This window comes from Oncorhynchus gorbuscha, unplaced genomic scaffold (genome assembly GCF_021184085.1).
Source record: "Oncorhynchus gorbuscha isolate QuinsamMale2020 ecotype Even-year unplaced genomic scaffold, OgorEven_v1.0 Un_scaffold_909, whole genome shotgun sequence".
NCBI classification, from domain to species: domain Eukaryota; kingdom Metazoa; phylum Chordata; class Actinopteri; order Salmoniformes; family Salmonidae; genus Oncorhynchus; species Oncorhynchus gorbuscha.
The window spans coordinates 251,589-272,994 of NW_025745677.1; the positions used below are offsets into that span (position 1 = coordinate 251,589).

The 21,406-nt window shown below is 47.3% G+C and overlaps 1 protein-coding gene across 1 annotated transcript in view; it reads right to left on the reverse strand.

Moving 5' to 3' along the window:
• Positions 1-20,738, reverse strand: part of LOC124019415 (laminin subunit alpha-4-like) — a 28,876-nt gene extending 8,138 nt beyond the window's left edge. The window contains exons 1-8 of the mRNA XM_046334750.1: positions 20,627-20,738; positions 18,935-19,064; positions 15,600-15,772; positions 15,194-15,389; positions 13,262-13,414; positions 2,580-2,739; positions 594-718; positions 373-469 (exon numbers count right to left, since the gene is read on the reverse strand). Of these exons, the coding sequence (XP_046190706.1) occupies positions 373-469; positions 594-718; positions 2,580-2,739; positions 13,262-13,414; positions 15,194-15,389; positions 15,600-15,772; positions 18,935-19,048 (1,018 nt within the window). The 5' untranslated portion in view covers positions 19,049-19,064; positions 20,627-20,738. The remainder of the gene's footprint in view (positions 1-372; positions 470-593; positions 719-2,579; positions 2,740-13,261; positions 13,415-15,193; positions 15,390-15,599; positions 15,773-18,934; positions 19,065-20,626) is intronic.
• Positions 20,739-21,406: the final 668 nt, after the last annotated feature.

The window sequence follows — 21,406 nt, forward strand, 5'->3', positions numbered from 1 at the left end:
ATTCACCTGTATCTGTAACTCAGCTAGAATTCACCTGTATCTGTAACTCAGCTAGAATTCACCTGTATCTGTAACTCAACTGGAATTCACCTGTATCTGTAACTCAGCTAGAATTCACTTGTATCTGTAACTCAGCTAGAATTCACCTGTATCTGTAACTCAGCTAGAATTCACCTGTATCTGTAACTCAACTGGAATTCACCTGTATCTGTAACTCAGCTAGAATTCACCTGTATCTGTAACTCAGCTAGAATTCACCTGTATCTGTAACTCAGCTAGAATTCACCTGTGTCTGTAACTCAGCTAGAATTCACCTGTATCTGTAACTCAGCTAGAACTCACCTGTATCGGTAACTGTAAGCTAGAACTCACCTGTGATACTGTGCCAGCGTCCGTCACACAGGGATTCCTCTGGTGTGAAAGAGGTGGAGAAGACTTTTCCGCGACCACTGTTCACTGTGACTGTCACCTGTAGAGGACACCACATTATACAGTCATTATAGACACTCTTTCATTGTACACATGACTCTGTCTGAAACAGAAGAAAACTGTCTAGGTAGTCCTAAAACAACAGAACACTTAGTTAATCGTACCTCTCCCTGGTTGAGGTAGAGACTGAGCTGTTGTCCAGACCCAGCATGCAGCAGGAGACCAGAGTCAGACACCAGCCGTACCTCCAGCTGGACATCTAGGTCCCGCCCTAACACCAGGCCTTCATCTAGACACAGAGACATGGAGAGATTAGTCAGTGTGTTTCAGATTTTATGGGTCATATTTATTTTGTTGTGCTCTGCCCTGTCTCATAATCCCAGAGAATGTCTCTCCAATAGTCTCATAATAGTCTCTCCTAGATCCTTTTCTCAAAACCTTGGCCTCTTTGACAAACATTTTAAATTGCAACCAAATAATTTTATAGGAGAGGAGAGAGAGGAGAGGAGGTATACTGTACCTATAGCCATGTGTCCTCCCTGGGAGGAGAGGAGAGGAGGTATACTGTACCTATAGCCATGTGTCCTTCCTGGGAGGAGAGGAGAGGAGGTATACTGTACCTATAGCCATGTGTCCTCCCTGGGAGGAGAGGAGGTATACTGTACCTATAGCCATGTGTCCTCCCTGGGAGGAGAGGAGAGGAGGTATACTGTACCTATAGCCATGAGTCCTCCCTGGGAGGAGAGGAGAGGAGGTATACTGTACCTATAGCCATGTGTCCTCCCTGGGAGGAGAGAAGGTATACTGTACCTATAGCCATGTGTCCTCCCTGAGAGGAGAGGAGGTATACTGTACCTATAGCCATGTGTCCTCCCTGGGAGGAGAGGAGGTATACTGTACCTATAGCCATGTGTCCTCCCTGGGAGGAGAGGAGAGGAGGTATACTGTACCTATAGCCATGTGTCCTCCCTGGGAGGAGAGGAGGTATACTGTACCTATAGCCATGAGTCCTCCCTGGGAGGAGAGGAGATGTACTGTACCTATAGCCATGTGTCCTCCCTGAGAGGAGAGGAGGTATACTGTACCTATAGCCATGTGTCCTCCCTGGGAGGAGAGGAGGTATACTGTACCTATAGCCATGTGTCCTCCCTGGGAGGAGAGGAGGTATACTGTACCTATAGCCATGTGTCCTCCCTGGGAGGAGAGGAGGTATACTGTACCTATAGCCATGTGTCCTCCCTGAGAGGAGAGGAGAGGAGGTATACTGTACCTATAGCCATGTGTCCTCCCTGGGAGGAGAGGAGGTATACTGTACCTATAGCCATGTGTCCTCCCTGGGAGGAGAGGAGAGGAGGTATACTGTACCTATAGCCATGTGTTCTCCCTGGGAGGAGAGGAGGTATACTGTACCTATAGCCATGTGTCCTCCCTGAGAGGAGAGGAGGTATACTGTACCTATAGCCATGTGTCCTCCCTGGGAGGAGAGGAGGTATACTGTACCTATAGCCATGTGTCCTCCCTGAGAGGAGAGGAGAGGAGGTATACTGTACCTATAGCCATGTGTCCTCCCTGGGAGGAGAGGAGGTATACTGTACCTATAGCCATGTGTCCTCCCTGGGAGGAGAGGAGGTATACTGTACCTATAGCCATGAGTCCTCCCTGGGAGGAGAGGAGGTATACTGTACCTATAGCCATGTGTCCTCCCTGGGAGGAGAGGATTTATACTGTACCTATAGCCATGTGTCCTCCCTGGGAGGAGAGGAGAGGAGGTATACTGTACCTATAGCCATGTGTCCTCCCTGGGAGGAGAGGAGGTATACTGTACCTATAGACATGTGTCCTCCCTGAGAGGAGAGGAGGTATACTGTACCTATAGCCATGTGTCCTCCCTGGGAGGAGAGGATTTATACTGTACCTATAGCCATGTGTCCTCCCTGGGAGGAGAGGAGAGGAGGTATACTGTACCTATAGTCATGTGTCCTCCCTGGGAGGAGAGGAGGTATACTGTACCTATAGCCATGTGTCTTCCCTGGGAGGAGAGGAGAGGAGGTATACTGTACCTATAGCCATGTGTCCTCCCTGGGAGGAGAGGAGGTATACTGTACCTATAGCCATGAGTCCTCCCTGGGAGGAGAGGAGGTATACTGTACCTATAGCCATGTGTCCTCCCTGGGAGGAGAAGTATGCCCCAGGTTGCAGAGTGGTCTGGAAGCAGGGAACAACCCCCAGGCTTGTTGAGGGATTGGCTATGCTCTCCTCATTCAACTCCAGGTCCCTCACACAGCCCACAAACCCTCCAGGACCTGGCACCTAATGTAGTGAAAGAGATGGGCAGTACACCGGAGAACAGTTTCAATAAGGAATATATTTCTCTGTACTGTAGACACACACACACACACACACACACACACACACACACACACACACACACACACACACACACACACACACACACACACACACACACACACACACACACACACACACACACACACACACACACACACACACACACACACACACACACACACACACACACAACGAGCACTGTTAAAGCCAAGAGCATTATGACTTTACAACTGACTGGAAGAAGCATTGAGACACATCTAATTTTATTTGTCACATGCTCCGAATACAACAAGTGTAGACTTTACCGTGAAATGCTTTACTGACAAGCCCTTAACTAACAGTGTAAAATAAAAAGTGACACAATAAGAATAACGAGGCTATATACAGGGTATTATGGTACAGAGTCAATGTGGAGGCTATATACAGGGTATTACGGTACAGAGTCAATGTGGAGGCTATATACAGGGTATTACGGTACAGAGTCAATGTGGAGGCTATATACAGGGTATTACGGTACAGAGTCAATGTGGAGGCTATATACAGGGTATTACGGTACAGAGTCAATGTGGAGGCTATATACAGGGTATTACGGTACAGAGTCAATGTGGAGGCTATATACAGGGTATTACGGTACAGAGTCAATGTGGAGGCTATATACAGGGTATTACGGTACAGAGTCAATGTGGAGGCTATATACAGGGTATTACGGTACAGAGTCAATGTGGAGGCTATATACAGGGGGTACTGGTACAGAGTCAATGTGGAGGCTATATACAGGGGGTACTGGTACAGAGTCAATGTGGAGGCTATATACAGGGGGTACTGGTACAGAGTCAATGTGGAGGCTGTATACAGGGTATTACGGTACAGAGTCAATGTGGAGGCTATATACAGGGTATTACGGTACAGAGTCAATGTGGAGGCTATATACAGGGTATTACGGTACAGAGTCAATGTGGAGGCTATATACAGGGTATTACGGTACAGAGTCAATGTGGAGGCTATATACAGGGTATTACGGTACAGAGTCAATGTGGAGGCTATATACAGGGTATTACGGTACAGAGTCAATGTGGAGGCTATATACAGGGTATTACGGTACAGAGTCAATGTGGAGGCTATATACAGGGGTACTGGTACAGAGTCAATGTGGAGGCTATATACAGGGGGTACTGGTACAGAGTCAATGTGGAGGCTATATACAGGGGTACTGGTACAGAGTCAATGTGGAGGCTATATACAGGGGGTACCGGTACAGAGTCAATGTGGAGGCTATATACAGGGGGTACCGGTACAGAGTCAATGTAGAGGCTATATACAGAGGGTACCAGTACAGAGTCAATGTGGAGGCTATATACAGAGGGTACCAGTACAGAGTCAATGTGGAGGCTATATACAGGGGGTACCGGTACAGAGTCAATGTGGAGGCTATATACAGGGGGTACCAGTACAGAGTCAATGTGGAGGCTATATACAGAGGGTACCAGTACAGAGTCAATGTGGAGGCTATATACAGGGGGTACCGGTACAGAGTCAATGTGGAGGCTATATACAGGGGGTACTGGTACAGAGTCAATGTGGAGGCTATATACAGGGGGTACCGGTACAGAGTCAATGTGGAGGCTATATACAGGGAGTACTGGTACAGAGTCAATGTGGAGGCTATATACAGGGGGTACCAGTACAGAGTCAATGAGGAGGCTATATACAGGGGGTACTGGTACAGAGTCAATGTGGAGGCTATATACAGGGGGTACTGGTACAGAGTCAATGTGGAGGCTATATACAGGGGGTACTGGTACAGAGTCAATGTGGAGGCTATATACAGGGGGTACTGGTACAGAGTCAATGTGGAGGCTATATACAGGGGGTACTGGTACAGAGTCAATGTGGAGGCTATATACAGGGGGTACCGGTACAGAGTCAATGTGGAGGCTATATACAGAGGGTACCAGTACAGAGTCAATGTGGAGGCTATATACAGGGGGTACCGGTACAGAGTCAATGTGGAGGCTATATACAGGGGGTACCGGTACAGAGTCAATGTAGAGGCTATATACAGAGGGTACCAGTACAGAGTCAATGTGGAGGCTATATACAGAGGGTACCAGTACAGAGTCAATGTGGAGGCTATATACAGGGGGTACCGGTACAGAGTCAATGTGGAGGCTATATACAGAGGGTACCAGTACAGAGTCAATGTGGAGGCTATATACAGAGGGTACCAGTACAGAGTCAATGTGGAGGCTATATACAGGGGGTACCGGTACAGAGTCAATGTGGAGGCTATATACAGGGGTACTGGTACAGAGTCAATGTGGAGGCTATATACAGGGGTACCGGTACAGAGTCAATGTGGAGGCTATATACAGGGAGTACTGGTACAGAGTCAATGTGGAGGCTATATACAGGGGGTACCGGTACAGAGTCAATGTGGAGGCTATATACAGGGGGTACTGGTACAGAGTCAATGTGGAGGCTATATACAGGGGTACTGGTACAGAGTCAATGTGGAGGCTATATACAGGGGTACTGGTACAGAGTCAATGTGGAGGCTATATACAGGGGTACTGGTACAGAGTCAATGTGGAGGCTATATACAGGGGGTACTGGTACAGAGTCAATGTGGAGGCTATATACAGGGGGTACTGGTATAGAGTCAATGTGGAGGCTATATACAGGGGTACTGGTACAGAGTCAATGGGGAGGCTATATATAGGGGGTACTGGTACAGAGTCAATGTGGAGGCTATATACAAGGGGTGCCGGTACAGAGTCAATGTGGAGGCTATATACAGGGGTACTGGTACAGAGTCAATGTGGAGGCTATATACAGGGGGTGCCGGTACAGAGTCAATGTGGAGGCTATATACAGGGGTGCCGGTACAGAGTCAATGTGGAGGCTATATACAGGGGTACTGGTACAGAGTCAATGTGGAGGCTATATACAGGGGGTGCCGGTACAGAGTCAATGTGGAGGCTATATACAGGGGGTACTGGTACAGAGTCAATGTGGAGGCTATATACAGGGGTACTGGTACAGAGTCAATGGGGAGGCTATATACAGGGGTGCCGGTACAGAGTCAATGTGGAGGCTATATACAGGGGGTACTGGTACAGAGTCAATGGGGAGGCTATATACAGGGGTGCCGGTACAGAGTCAATGTGGAGGCTATATACAGGGGGTACTGGTACAGAGTCAATGTGGAGGCTATATACAGGGGTACTGGTACAGAGTCAATGTGGAGGCTATATACAGGGGTACTGGTACAGAGTCAATGTGGAGGCTATATACAGGGGTACTGGTACAGAGTCAATGTGGAGGCTATATACAGGGGTGCCGGTACAGAGTCAATGTGGAGGCTATATACAGGGGTACTGGTACAGAGTCAATGTGGAGGCTATATACAGGGGGTACTGGTACAGAGTCAATGGGGAGGCTATATACAGGGGTGCCGGTACAGAGTCAATGTGGAGGCTATATACAGGGGGTACTGGTACAGAGTCAATGTGGAGGCTATATACAGGGGTACTGGTACAGAGTCAATGTGGAGGCTATATACAGGGGTACCAGTACAGAGTCAATGTGGAGGCTATATACAGAGGGTACCAGTACAGAGTCAATGTGGAGGCTATATACAGGGGGTACTGGTACAGAGTCAATGTGGAGGCTATATACAGGGTGTTACGGTACAGAGTCAATGTGGAGGCTATATACAGGGGGTACTGGTACAGAGTCAATGTGGAGGCTATATACAGGGGTACTGGTACAGAGTCAATGTGGAGGCTATATACAGGGTGTTACGGTACAGAGTCAATGTGGAGGCTATATACAGGGGTACTGGTACAGAGTCAATGTGGAGGCTATATACAGGGGTACTGGTACAGAGTCAATGTGGAGGCTATATACAGGGGGTACTGGTACAGAGTCAATGTGGAGGCTATATACAGGGGTACTGGTACAGAGTCAATGTGGAGGCTATATACAGGGGTACCGGTACTGAGTCAATGTGGAGGCTATATACAGGGGGTACTGGTACAGAGTCAATGTGGAGGCTATATACAGGGGTACTGGTACAGAGTCAATGTGGAGGCTATATACAGGGGGTGCCGGTACAGAGTCAATGTGGAGGCTATATACAGGGGGTACTGGTACAGAGTCAATGTGGAGGCTATATACAGGGGGTACTGGTACAGAGTCAATGTGGAGGCTATATACAGGGGGTACTGGTACAGAGTCAATGTGGAGGCTATATACAGGGTATTACGGTACAGAGTCAATGTGGAGGCTATATACAGGGTATTACGGTACAGAGTCAATGTGGAGGCTATATACAGGGGGTACTGGTACAGAGTCAATGGGGAGGCTATATACAGGGGGTACCGGTAGAGTCAATGTGGAGGCTATATACAGGGGGTACTGGTACAGAGTCAATGTGGAGGCTATATACAGGGGGTACCGGTACAGAGTCAATGTGGAGGCTATATACAGAGGGTACCAGTACAGAGTCAATGTGGAGGCTATATACAGGGGGTACCGGTACAGAGTCAATGTGGAGGCTATAAACAGGGGGTACCGGTACAGAGTCAATGTAGAGGCTATATACAGAGGGTACCAGTACAGAGTCAATGTGGAGGCTATATACAGAGGGTACCAGTACAGAGTCAATGTGGAGGCTATATACAGGGGTACTGGTACAGAGTCAATGTGGAGGCTATATACAGGGGGTACTGGTACAGAGTCAATGTGGAGGCTATATACAGGGTGTTACGGTACAGAGTCAATGTGGAGGCTATATACAGGGGGTACTGGTACAGAGTCAATGTGGAGGCTATATACAGGGGGTACTGGTACAGAGTCAATGTGGAGGCTATATACAGGTTGTTACGGTACAGAGTCAATGTGGAGGCAATATACAGGGGGTACTGGTACAGAGTCAATGTGGAGGCTATATACAGGGGGTACTGGTACAGAGTCAATGTGGAGGCTATATACAGGGGGTACTGGTACAGAGTCAATGTGGAGGCTATATACAGGGGGTGCCGGTACAGAGTCAATGTGGAGGCTATATACAGGGGGTACTGGTACAGAGTCAATGTGGAGGCTATATACAGGGGGTACCGGTACTGAGTCAATGTGGAGGCTATATACAGGGGGTACTGGTACAGAGTCAATGTGGAGGCTATATACAGGGGGTACTGGTACAGAGTCAATGTGGAGGCTATATACAGGGGGTGCCGGTACAGAGTCAATGTGGAGGCTATATACAGGGGGTACTGGTACAGAGTCAATGGGGAGGCTATATACAGGGGGTACTGGTACAGAGTCAATGGGGAGGCTATATACAGGCGGGACTGGTACAGAGTCAATGTGGAGGCTATATACAGGGGGTACTGGTACAGAGTCAATGTGGAGGCTATATACAGGGGGTACTGGTACAGAGTCAATGTGGAGGCTATATACAGGGTATTACGGTACAGAGTCAATGTGGAGGCTATATACAGGGTATTACGGTACAGAGTCAATGTGGAGGCTATATACAGGGGGTACTGGTACAGAGACAATGGGGAGGCTATATACAGGGGGTACCGGTAGAGTCAATGTGGAGGCTATATACAGGGGGTACTGGTACAGAGTCAATGTGGAGGGTATATACAGGGGGTACCGGTACTGAGTCAATGTGGAGGCTATATACAGGGGGTACTGGTACAGAGTCAATGTGGAGGCTATATACAGGGGGTACTGGTACAGAGTCAATGTGGAGGCTATATACAGGGGGTACTGGTACAGTCAATGTGGAGGCTATATACAGGGGGTACTGGTACAGAGTCAATGTGGAGGCTATATACAGGGGGTACTGGTACAGAGTCAATGTGGAGACTATATACAGGGAGTACTGGTACAGAGTCAATGTGGAGGCTATATACAGGGGGTACTGGTACAGAGTCAATGTGGAGGCTATATACAGGGGGTACTGGTACAGAGTCAATGTGGAGGCTATATACAGGGGGTACTGGTACAGAGTCAATGTGGAGGCTATATACAGGGTGTTACGGTACAGAGTCAATGTGGAGGCTATATACAGGGGTACTGGTACAGAGTCAATGTGGAGGCTATATACAGGGGTACTGGTACAGAGTCAATGTGGAGGCTATATACAGGGTGTTACGGTACAGAGTCAATGTGGAGGCTATATACAGGGGTACTGGTACAGAGTCAATGTGGAGGCTATATACAGGGGGTACTGGTACAGAGTCAATGTGGAGGCTATATACAGGGGTACTGGTACAGAGTCAATGTGGAGGCTATATACAGGGGGTGCCGGTACAGAGTCAATGTGGAGGCTATATACAGGGGTACTGGTACAGAGTCAATGTGGAGGCTATATACAGGGGGTACTGGTACAGAGTCAATGTGGAGGCTATATACAGGGGTACTGGTACAGAGTCAATGTGGAGGCTATATACAGGGGTACTGGTACAGTCAATGTGGAGGCTATATACAGGGGTACTGGTACAGAGTCAATGTGGAGGCTATATACAGGGGGTACTGGTACAGAGTCAATGTGGAGACTATATACAGGGAGTACTGGTACAGAGTCAATGTGGAGGCTATATACAGGGGTACTGGTACAGAGTCAATGTGGAGGCTATATACAGGGGTACTGGTACAGAGTCAATGTGGAGGCTATATACAGGGGTACTGGTACAGAGTCAATGTGGAGGCTATATACAGGGTGTTACGGTACAGAGTCAATGTGGAGGCTATATACAGGGGTACTGGTACAGAGTCAATGTGGAGGCTATATACAGGGGTACTGGTACAGAGTCAATGTGGAGGCTATATACAGGGTGTTACGGTACAGAGTCAATGTGGAGGCTATATACAGGGGTACTGGTACAGAGTCAATGTGGAGGCTATATACAGGGGTACTGGTACAGAGTCAATGTGGAGGCTATATACAGGGGGTACTGGTACAGAGTCAATGTGGAGGCTATATACAGGGGGTGCCGGTACAGAGTCAATGTGGAGGCTATATACAGGGGGTACTGGTACAGAGTCAATGTGGAGGCTATATACAGGGGTACCGGTACTGAGTCAATGTGGAGGCTATATACAGGGGTGCCGGTACAGAGTCAATGTGGAGGCTATATACAGGGGTACTGGTACAGAGTCAATGTGGAGGCTATATACAGGGGGTACTGGTACAGAGTCAATGTGGAGGCTATATACAGGGGTGCCGGTACAGAGTCAATGTGGAGGCTATATACAGGGGTACTGGTACAGAGTCAATGGGGAGGCTATATACAGGGGTACTGGTACAGAGTCAATGGGGAGGCTATATACAGGGGGTACTGGTACAGAGTCAATGTGGAGGCTATATACAGGGGTACTGGTACAGAGTCAATGTGGAGGCTATATACAGGGGTACTGGTACAGAGTCAATGTGGAGGTTATATACAGGGTATTACGGTACAGAGTCAATGTGGAGGCTATATACAGGGTATTACGGTACAGAGTCAATGTGGAGGCTATATACAGGGGTACTGGTACAGAGTCAATGGGGAGGCTATATACAGGGGTACCGGTAGAGTCAATGTGGAGGCTATATACAGGGGTGCCGGTACAGAGTCAATGTGGAGGCTATATACAGGGGTACTGGTACAGAGTCAATGTGGAGGCTATATACAGGGGTGCCGGTACAGAGTCAATGTGGAGGCTATATACAGGGGGTACTGGTACAGAGTCAATGTGGAGGCTATATACAGGGGTACTGGTACAGAGTCAATGTGGAGACTATATACAGGAGTACTGGTACAGAGTCAATGTGGAGGCTATATACAGGGGTACTGGTACAGAGTCAATGTGGAGGCTATATACAGGGGGTACTGGTACAGAGTCAATGTGGAGGCTATATACAGGGGTACTGGTACAGAGTCAATGTGGAGGCTATATACAGGGTGTTACGGTACAGAGTCAATGTGGAGGCTATATACAGGGGGTACTGGTACAGAGTCAATGTGGAGGCTATATACAGGGGGTACTGGTACAGAGTCAATGTGGAGGCTATATACAGGGTGTTACGGTACAGAGTCAATGTGGAGGCTATATACAGGGGTACTGGTACAGAGTCAATGTGGAGGCTATATACAGGGGTACTGGTACAGAGTCAATGTGGAGGCTATATACAGGGGGTACTGGTACAGAGTCAATGTGGAGGCTATATACAGGGGTACTGGTACAGAGTCAATGTGGAGGCTATATACAGGGGTACTGGTACAGAGTCAATGTGGAGACTATATACAGGAGTACTGGTACAGAGTCAATGTGGAGGCTATATACAGGGGTACTGGTACAGAGTCAATGTGGAGGCTATATACAGGGGTACTGGTACAGAGTCAATGTGGAGGCTATATACAGGGGTACTGGTACAGAGTCAATGTGGAGGCTATATACAGGGGGTACTGGTACAGAGTCAATGGGGAGGCTATATACAGGGGTACTGGTACAGAGTCAATGTGGAGGCTATATACAGGGGTACTGGTACAGAGTCAATGTGGAGGCTATATACAGGGGTACTGGTACAGAGCCAATGTGGAGGCTATATACAGGGGTACCAGTACAGAGTCAATGTGGAGGCTATATACAGGGGTACTGGTACAGAGTCAATGTGGAGGCTATATACAGGGGTACTGGTACAGAGTCAATGTGGAGGCTATATACAGGGGGTACCAGTACAGAGTCAATGTGGAGGCTATATACAGGGGTACTGGTACAGAGTCAATGTGGAGGCTATATACAGGGGTACTGGTACAGAGTCAATGTGGAGGCTATATACAGGGGTACTGGTACAGAGTCAATGTGGAGGCTATATACAGGGGTACTGGTACAGAGTCAATGTGGAGGCTATATACAGGGGGTACTGGTACAGAGTCAATGTGGAGGCTATATACAGGGGGTACCAGTACAGAGTCAATGTGGAGGCTATATACAAGGGGTACTAGTACAGAGTCAATGTGGAGGCTATATACAGGGGTACTGGTACAGAGTCAATGTGGAGGCTATATACAGGGGTACTGGTACAGAGTCAATGGGGAGGCTATATACAGGGGGTACTGGTACAGAGTCAATGTGGAGGCTATATACAGGGGGTACTGGTACAGAGTCAATGGGGAGGCTATATACAGAGGGGTACTGGTACAGAGTCAATGGGGAGGCTATATACAGGGGGTACCGGTAGAGTCAATGTGGAGGCTATATACAGGGGGTACTGGTACAGAGTCAATGGGGAGGCTATATACAGGGGGTACCGGTAGAGTCAATGTGGAGGCTATATACAGGGGGTACTGGTACAGAGTCAATGGGGAGGCTATATACAGGGGGTACCGGTAGAGTCAATGTGGAGGCTATATACAGGGTGTACTGGTACAGAGTCAATGTGGAGACTATATACAGGAGGTACTGGTACAGAGTCAATGGGGAGGCTATATACAGGGGGTACCGGTAGAGTCAATGTGGAGGCTATATACAGGGTGTACTGGTACAGAGTCAATGTGGAGACTATATACAGGGGGTACTGGTACAGAGTCAATGTGGAGGCTATATACAGGGGGTACTGGTACAGAGTCAATGGGGAGGCTATATACAGGGGGTACCGGTAGAGTCAATGTGGAGGTTATATACAGGGGGTACCGGTACAGAGTCAATGTGGAGGCTATATACAGGGGGTACTGGTACAGAGTCAATGTGGAGGCTATATACAGGGGGTACTGGTACAGAGTCAATGTGGAGGCTATATACAGGGGTACTGGTACAGAGTCAATGTGGAGGCTATATACAGGGGGTACCGGTACAGAGTCAATGTGGAGGCTATATACAGGGGGTAGCGGTACAGAGTCAATGTGGAGGCTATATACAGAGGGGTACTGGTACAGAGTCAATGTGGAGGCTATATACAGGGGGTACTGGTACAGAGTCAATGTGGAGGCTATATACAGGGGGTACCGGTACAGAGTCAATGTGGAGGCTATATACAGGGGGTACTGGTACAGAGTCAATGTGGAGGCTATATACAGGGGGTACTGGTACAGAGTCAATGTGGAGGCTATATACAGGGGGTACTGGTACAGAGTCAATGTGGAGGCTATATACAGGGGGTACTGGTACAGAGTCAATGTGGAGGCTATATACAGAGGGGTACTGGTACAGAGTCAATGGGGAGGCTATATACAGGGGGTACCGGTACAGAGTCAATGTGGAGGCTATATACAGGGGGTACTGGTACTTCACCACTGACTGGAGGAAGCACAATGTTGACATGAATCTTTCCTCAAATTCTTTCTCCTCCTCACAATGTAACGTACTTTCTCCTCCAATAGGGAAGGAGGAGGGGATAGGATGAAAACAATGGAATTGCAGAAAAATGTACAGAGTGTAAGTCCAATTCTTCTTGTCTCCACAGTGAATGTGTCGGATGTAGTACCGTGAGAAGTGAGCTGGCGACTGCTGAGGGAACTCCTCCGATGTAGAGAGGGGAACTGAGGGGTGTTTCCTCCCCTCCCGAGACCCTCTTAGACTGGGTATTGATCCCATCAACAATCAAACTGGCCATCTCTCCCTCCCTCTTCACAAACACCTGGTGGGGGAAAATAAACAAGCAGACATGTTGCTATTACACTGGTCTGTTACTGACAGGACTTAGAACACACACAGATACACACAGATACACACACAGATACACACACAGATACATACACAGATACACACAGATACATACACAGACACACAGATACATACACAGACACACAGATACATACACAGACACACAGACACACAGATACACAGATACAGACACACACAGATAGATACATAGATACACACACAGACACATAGATACACACAGATACACACAGATACACACAGATACACACAGATACACACAGATACACACACAGACACACACAGACACACACAGACACACACAGACACACACAGACACACACAGACACACACAGACACACACACAGATACACACACAGATACACACACAGATACACACAGATACACACAGATACACACACAGATACACACAGATACACACAGATACACACAGATACACACACAGATACACACACACACAGATACATAGATACATAGATACACACACAGACACATACAGATACATTGATACACACAGATACACACACAGATACACACACAGATACACACACAGACACATACAGATACATTGATACACACACAGATACACACACAGATACACACACAGATACACACACAGATACACACACAGATACACACACAGATACACACACAGATACACACAGAGATACACACAGATACATAGAGAGATACACACACACACAGATACACACACACACACACACAGATACACACACACACACACACACACACACACACACACACACACACACACACACACACACACACACACACACACACACACACACACACACACACACACACACACACACACACACACACACACACACACACACACACACACACACACACACACACACACACACACACACACACACAGATACACACACACAGATACACACACACACAGATACACACACACACAGATACACACACACACAGATACACACACACAGATACACACACACACAGATACACACACACAGATACATAGATACACATATATGCCAATTAGCAGACGCTTTTATCCAAAGCGAATTACAGTCATGTGTGCATACATTCTACGTATGGGTGGTCCCGGGGATCGAACCCACTACCCTGGCGTTACAAGCGCCATGCTCTACCAACTGAGCTACAGAAGGACCACACACAGATACACACAGATAAATAGATACACACAGATACACACACAGATACACACACAGATACACACACAGATACACACACAGATACACACACAGATACACACACAGATACACACACAGATACACACACAGATACACACACAGATACATAGATAGATACACACAGATACATAGATACACATATATGCCAATTAGCAGACGCTTTTATCCAAAGCGACTTACAGTCATGTGTGCATACATTCTACGTATGGGTGGTCCCGGGGATCAAACCCACTACCCTGGCGTTACAAGCGCCATGCTCTACCAACTGAGCTACAGAAGGACCACACACAGATACACAAAGATAAATAGATACACACAGATACATAGATACACACACAGATACACACAGATACATAGATACACACACAGATACACACAGATACATACATACACACACACACACACACACACACACACACACACACACACACACACACACACACACACACACACACACACACACACACACACACACACACACACACACACACACACACACACACACACACACACACACACACACACACCGTGTGCCACTGTCCATCGTTGTACTTCCTGCGCGAGCGGATGCTAGTCTTCCTCTTCCCTCCGTCGATGAGGAGCAGCAGGTGTCCGGCGGAGACCGACAGGGTCGTCACAGATCTGCTACGTTCTCCTGATCCAGACACACAGAACACCAGGCCTTCCGAAGAGTTCACACGTAGACCCATGGAGATGTGAGGCCTGGGGGTGAGAGAGAAGGAGACATCCGTTACAGCCATATAGGTTACATTCATATACAGGACGTGGAACATCGGGTGGAAAACATATGTTTTTTTTTAAAAAGGATGATCTTAAATCGACAACGAAAAAAAAAATAACATCTTTATTGAAACAGAACCCTGTGGAGGTTGTTTAGCCAGTACTACTACTAGTTGTTATGGGGTTACTGACGTCCTGCGGAAGACCTCTGGTAGCCTGTCGTAGCGCTGGTGGCTGTGGGAGGAGCCACTGAAGTGCAGAGCTCCAATCTCCTCCTGATTGGCTCGGTCCCCCTGGCAGGACCCCCTGCCACTGCGACTCCGCCCCACCGACCCGCCGCCACCCGCAGGCTTTTTGTGTTTATCCTGTAGAGGGCCGGGGGGGGAAGGGGATGGAGGGGGAGGGAGGGAGGGAGGGAGGGAGGGAGGGGGAGGGAAGGAAGGAAGGGAGGGAAGGGAAGGGAGGGGAGGGAGGGAAGGAAGGAGGGGAAGGGAGGGAGGGAGGGAGGGAGGGAGGGAAGGGGGGTAGGGGGTGGATAGAGGGGGGGAGGGAGGAGTGAGGGGATATGGTAACTTCATCATGGAGGGTAGAGTTCATACAGCTAGGAAAATGTAATGCAGAAATGTGGGACGAACAAGGAGCTATTTAGGGACACGGCTATTAATGTTCTGTGAGCACCCTGTGGATACTGTTTGAATGTTAAATGACGAGACAGAGGCATTGATGCGAGTAACCAGTCTTGTTCAGTACATCACAACACATCCAGGTATCTCAAGCACCCCGGTAAAACACAAGAGTTGCAGTAATGAACATTTACCAACAGATGGCATCACTGTGCCATCTTACACCCATAACATCTTCCATTTAATAAAATAGGACAGGAAGTGTCAATTCACTAACAAAACAAACCTAGTAACAATGTCCAACATGAACAGTTTAGTATTTATTTGTATTTCTTTTTTTCTCAGGTAACAATAACACATTTTGATATTCTCTTCACTTGTATCTCTGTCTGTCAACAATGCCTGATGGGAAACCTACAGATGAAGTATTTTTGGTGGCTGGGACAGACGCCCGCAGCGTGAAAAGACAGGGGGGCTTGTCTGCGAGGACTGTCCGGTCCCCTGGTAGTGGCTTCATTCGCACCGTTTCACCCACCCTGAGCTCAGGTAAGTCTTTTGCTGATTTGTCGTAGATGAACTTGGAGACCGGTCTTCTGTGACGTAGCTTCGCCAGCACGTCTGTCACCACACATGATATAATAATAATAATATATGCCATTTAGCAGACACTTTTATCCAAAGCGACTTACAGTCATGACACATGGCTCCAGGAGAGTGCTGGCTACTGGCAGAGCTGCTTTTAAGCGCCGTGCCATGAGGCGCTGTGCCGGGCTGCTGTCCATGCCTTCTGTCGGGGTATTGCGCCACTGCAGGATCGCTTTCCAGGCATCTTTGCCATCTTTTTGCAGAGGTTCTTTGCTATTTTTACTGCGGACTCCGCCTTCCCATTAGCTTTTCGGTGTCGTGGTGATGAAGTGATGTGCTCGAATTCCCATCCTGCAGCAAATTTTCGGAACTCAACTCCGGAGAATTGGGGTCCATTGTCTGAAATGGCCCGATCTGGTTGGCCATAGCGGGCAAACTGAGCCTTTGCAGCGTTTGATCGTTGTCTCTGCTGAGAGGTCGGGGAGGAGGTCGATCTCCCAAAAGTCTGAGTAATGATCGACTACCAGCATAAAATCTTTGCATTCAAATGATACCAAGAATATGCATATCCTTGCCTCTGGGGCTGAGCTACAGGCAGTTAGATTTGGGTACGTCTTCTGCCTCTGGGGCTGAGCTACAGGCAGTTAGATTTGGGTATGTCTTCTGCCTCTGGGGCTGAGCTACAGGCAGTTAGATTTGGGTATGTCTTCTGCCTCTGGGGCTGAGCTACAGGCAGTTAGATTTGGGTATGTCTTCTGCCTCTGGGGCTGAGCTACAGGCAGTTAGATTTGGGTATGTCTTCTGCCTCTGGGGCTGAGCTACAGGCAGTTAGATTTGGGTACGTCTTCTGCCTCTGGGGCTGAGCTACAGGCAGTTAGATTTGGGTACGTCTTCTGCCTCTGGGGCTGAGCTACAGGCAGTTAGATTTGGGTACGTCTTCTGCCTCTGGGGCTGAGCTACAGGCAGTTAGATTTGGGTACGTCTTCTGCCTCTGGGGCTGAGCTACAGGCAGTTAGATTTGGGTACGTCTTCTGCCTCTGGGGCTGAGCTACAGGCAGTTAGATTTGGGTACGTCTTCTGCCTCTGGGGCTGAGCTACAGGCAGTTAGATTTGGGTACGTCTTCTGCCTCTGGGGCTGAGCTACAGGCAGTTAGATTTGGGTACGTCTTCTGCCTCTGGGGCTGAGCTACAGGCAGTTAGATTTGGGTACGTCTTCTGCCTCTGGGGCTGAGCTACAGGCAGTTAGATTTGGGTACGTCTTCTGCCTCTGGGGCTGAGCTACAGGCAGTTAGATTTGGGTGCGTCTTCTGCCTCTGGGGCTGAGCTACAGGCAGTTAGATTTGGGTACGTCTTCTGCCTCTGGGGCTGAGCTACAGGCAGTTAGATTTGGGTACGTCTTCTGCCTCTGGGGCTGAGCTACAGGCAGTTAGATTTGGGTACGTCTTCTGCCTCTGGGGCTGAGCTACAGGCAGTTAGATTTGGGTACGTCTTCTGCCTCTGGGGCTGAGCTACAGGCAGTTAGATTTGGGTACGTCTTCTGCCTCTGGGGCTGAGCTACAGGCAGTTAGATTTGGTCTTCAGGCGGAAATTGAGAACAAGGGATGCAGCCATAACAAGTTCTTTAAAAAGAGACCAGGGCTTTGTAGCGTTTGTACTCTGTTCATCAGGCCCAGTTGAGTGAAGCTGTCTAATAAACTCTAACTGTAAACTAACTACACAACGAAAAGCATGAGGACACTCGTCCAACATCTCAGTCCAAAATCATTTGCTGCTATAACAGCCTCCACTTTTCTGGGAAGGCATTCCATTAGATGTTGGAACATTGCTGTGGGGAATTGGCTTTCATTCAGCCACAAGAGCATTAGTGAGGTTGGGGCACTGATGTTGGGCGATTAGGCCTGGCTCACAGTCGGCTTTCCAATTCATCCCAAAGGTGTTCGATGGGGTTGAGGTTGGGGTTCTGTGTAGGCCAGTCAAGTTCTTCCACAACGATGTATAATGTATTCTAATACTATTTTAATGGTGTCAGATATATAGTATATAATGTATTCTAATACTATTTGGTGTCAGATATATAGTATATAATGTATTCTAATACTATCTGGTGTCAGATGTAGAAGAGGTACTAGAATACATTATATATTGTGTACCTATGGTGTCAGCTATAGAAGTATCAGTATAATACATTATATATTGTGTACCTATGGTGTCAGCTATAGAAGTATCAGTATAATACATTATATATTGTGTACCTATGGTGTCAGCTATAGAAGTATCAGTATAATACATTATATATTGTGTATCTATGGCGTCAGGTACCTTAACATGCTTTTGTGGTGGTGGTGCGGCCAGGATCTGTTGTGGTTTATAGGCAGCGGGACAGTCTAGAGGAACGTCGATGTTCTCCTTAGCATTCATCAGATTCATCACCATCTGAGAAGGCTTGTCTCTGTAGAGTACAGTCGTTATAGGGTTGTTAGCCCGTTGCCATGGCTACAGTAACAGTTATAGGCCCAAGTCCTACACACAGTGGTATAATCACATCTACTCTTAGAGAACTAACTTCTAATCTAGCAGTACGAGAAGCAGCAACATTGTAATCTAGTAGTACTAGAAGCAGCAACATTGTAATCTAGCAGTACGAGAAGCAGCAACATTGTAATCTAGCAGTACGAGAAGCAGCAACATTGTAATCTAGCAGTACGAGAAGCAGCAACATTGTAATCTAGCAGTAGTAGGAGCAGCAACATTGTAATCTAGTAGTAGGAGCAGCAACATTGTAATCTAGCAATAGGAGCAACAACATTGTAATCTAGTAGTAGGAACAGCAACATTGTAATCTAGTAGTAGGAGCAACAACATTGTAATCTAGCAGTAGTAGGAGCAGCAACAGTGTAATCTAGTAGTAGGAGCAGCAACATTGTAATCTAGTAGTAGTAGAAGCAGCAACATTGTAATCTAGCAGTAGTAGAAGCAGCAACATTGTAATCTAACAGTAGGAGCAGCAACATTGTAATCTAGTAGTAGGAGCAGCAACATTGTAATCTAGCAGTAGTAGGAGCAGCAACATTGTAATCTTGCAGTAGTAGGAGCAACAACATTGTAATCTAGCAGTAGTAGGAGCAGCAACATTGCAATCTAGTAGTAGGAGCAGCAGCATTGTAATCTAGTAGGAGCAGCAACATTGTAATCTAGTAGTAGTAGGAGCAGCAACATTGTAATCTAGCAGTAGGAGCAGCAACATTGTAATCTAGTAGTAGTAGGAGCAGCAACATTGTAATTTAGCAGTAGTAGGAGCAGCAACATTGTAATCTAGCAGTAGTAGGAGCAACAACATTGTAATCTAGTAGTAGGAGCAGCAACATTGTAATCTAGCAGTAGGAGCAGCAACATTGTAATCTAGCAGTAGTAGGAGCAGCAACATTGTAATCTAGCTGTAGAAGGAGCAGCAACATTGTAATCTGGCAGTAGGAGCAGCAACATTGTAATCTAGCAGTAGTAGAAGCAGCAACATTGTAATCTAGTAGTAGGAGCAGCAACATTGTAATCTAGTAGTAGTAGGAGCAGCAACATTGTAATCTAGTAGTAGGAGCAGCAACATTGTAATCTAGCAGTAGTAGGAGCAGCAACATTGTAATCTAGTAGTAGGAGCAGCAACATTGTAATCTAGTAGTAGTAGGAGCAGCAACATTGTAATCTAGTAGTAGGAGCAGCAACATTGTAATCTAGCAGTAGTAGGAGCAGCAACATTGTAATCTAGTAGTAGGAGCAGCAACATTGTAATCTAGTAGTAGTAGGAGCAGCAACATTGTAATCTAGTAGTAGTAGGAGCAGCAACATTGTAATCTAGTAGTAGTAGGAGCAGCAACATTGTAATCTAGTAGTAGGAGCAGCAACATTGTAATCTAGCAGTAGTAGGAGCAGCAACATTCAAACTGAAATAAATGCAATCCTCCACAGATCCCTATTTTCTCTGCTCGGTTTGTCCCGGTGTCCCTAACTCCTTCTTACCTCTTGATGAACAGGTTGCTAAGACAGCCGGTGAGGTTGTTGAGGCTGTTGTCAGGTGTCCCTCCCAGGTAGACACCGCCAGGTGACAGTGCTGCCCCACTGCTGCCCCCTCCACGACTCGTATCCTCATTCTGCTCCAGGACGTCATCCACATAGACACGCAACCTACAGACACACACACACACACACACACACACACACACACACACACACACACACACACACACACACACACACACACACACACACACACACACACACACACACACACACACACACACACACACACACACACACACACACACACACACACACACACACACACACACAGAGATGGGTTTTATGTTTCACAGAGAGAACATGACTGCATGTTGAACAGAATTTGCCAGTCATCCTACCTGTTGTTGTTGCTGTACAGAGTTACATAATGATAATTTAGTTGGTGGATAGTAAATCCTACCTGTTGTTGTTGCTGTACAGAGTTACATAATGATCGTTGTCATCGTTGTAGGTCTTTTGAGTCTTCACCTCGCTGTTGCCCGCCCTCACTACCACATGACCCTTATCCAGGAACACCTGACACACGCCGTCCTGACGAGAGAGAACACATAATATATATATATCACACATTACATCACACATTACATCACACATTACATCACGCATTACATCACACTCCATCCTGACGAGAGAGAACACATTACATCACACATTACATCACTCTGTCCTGACTAGAGAGAACACATTACATCACACAATACATCACACATTACACCACAC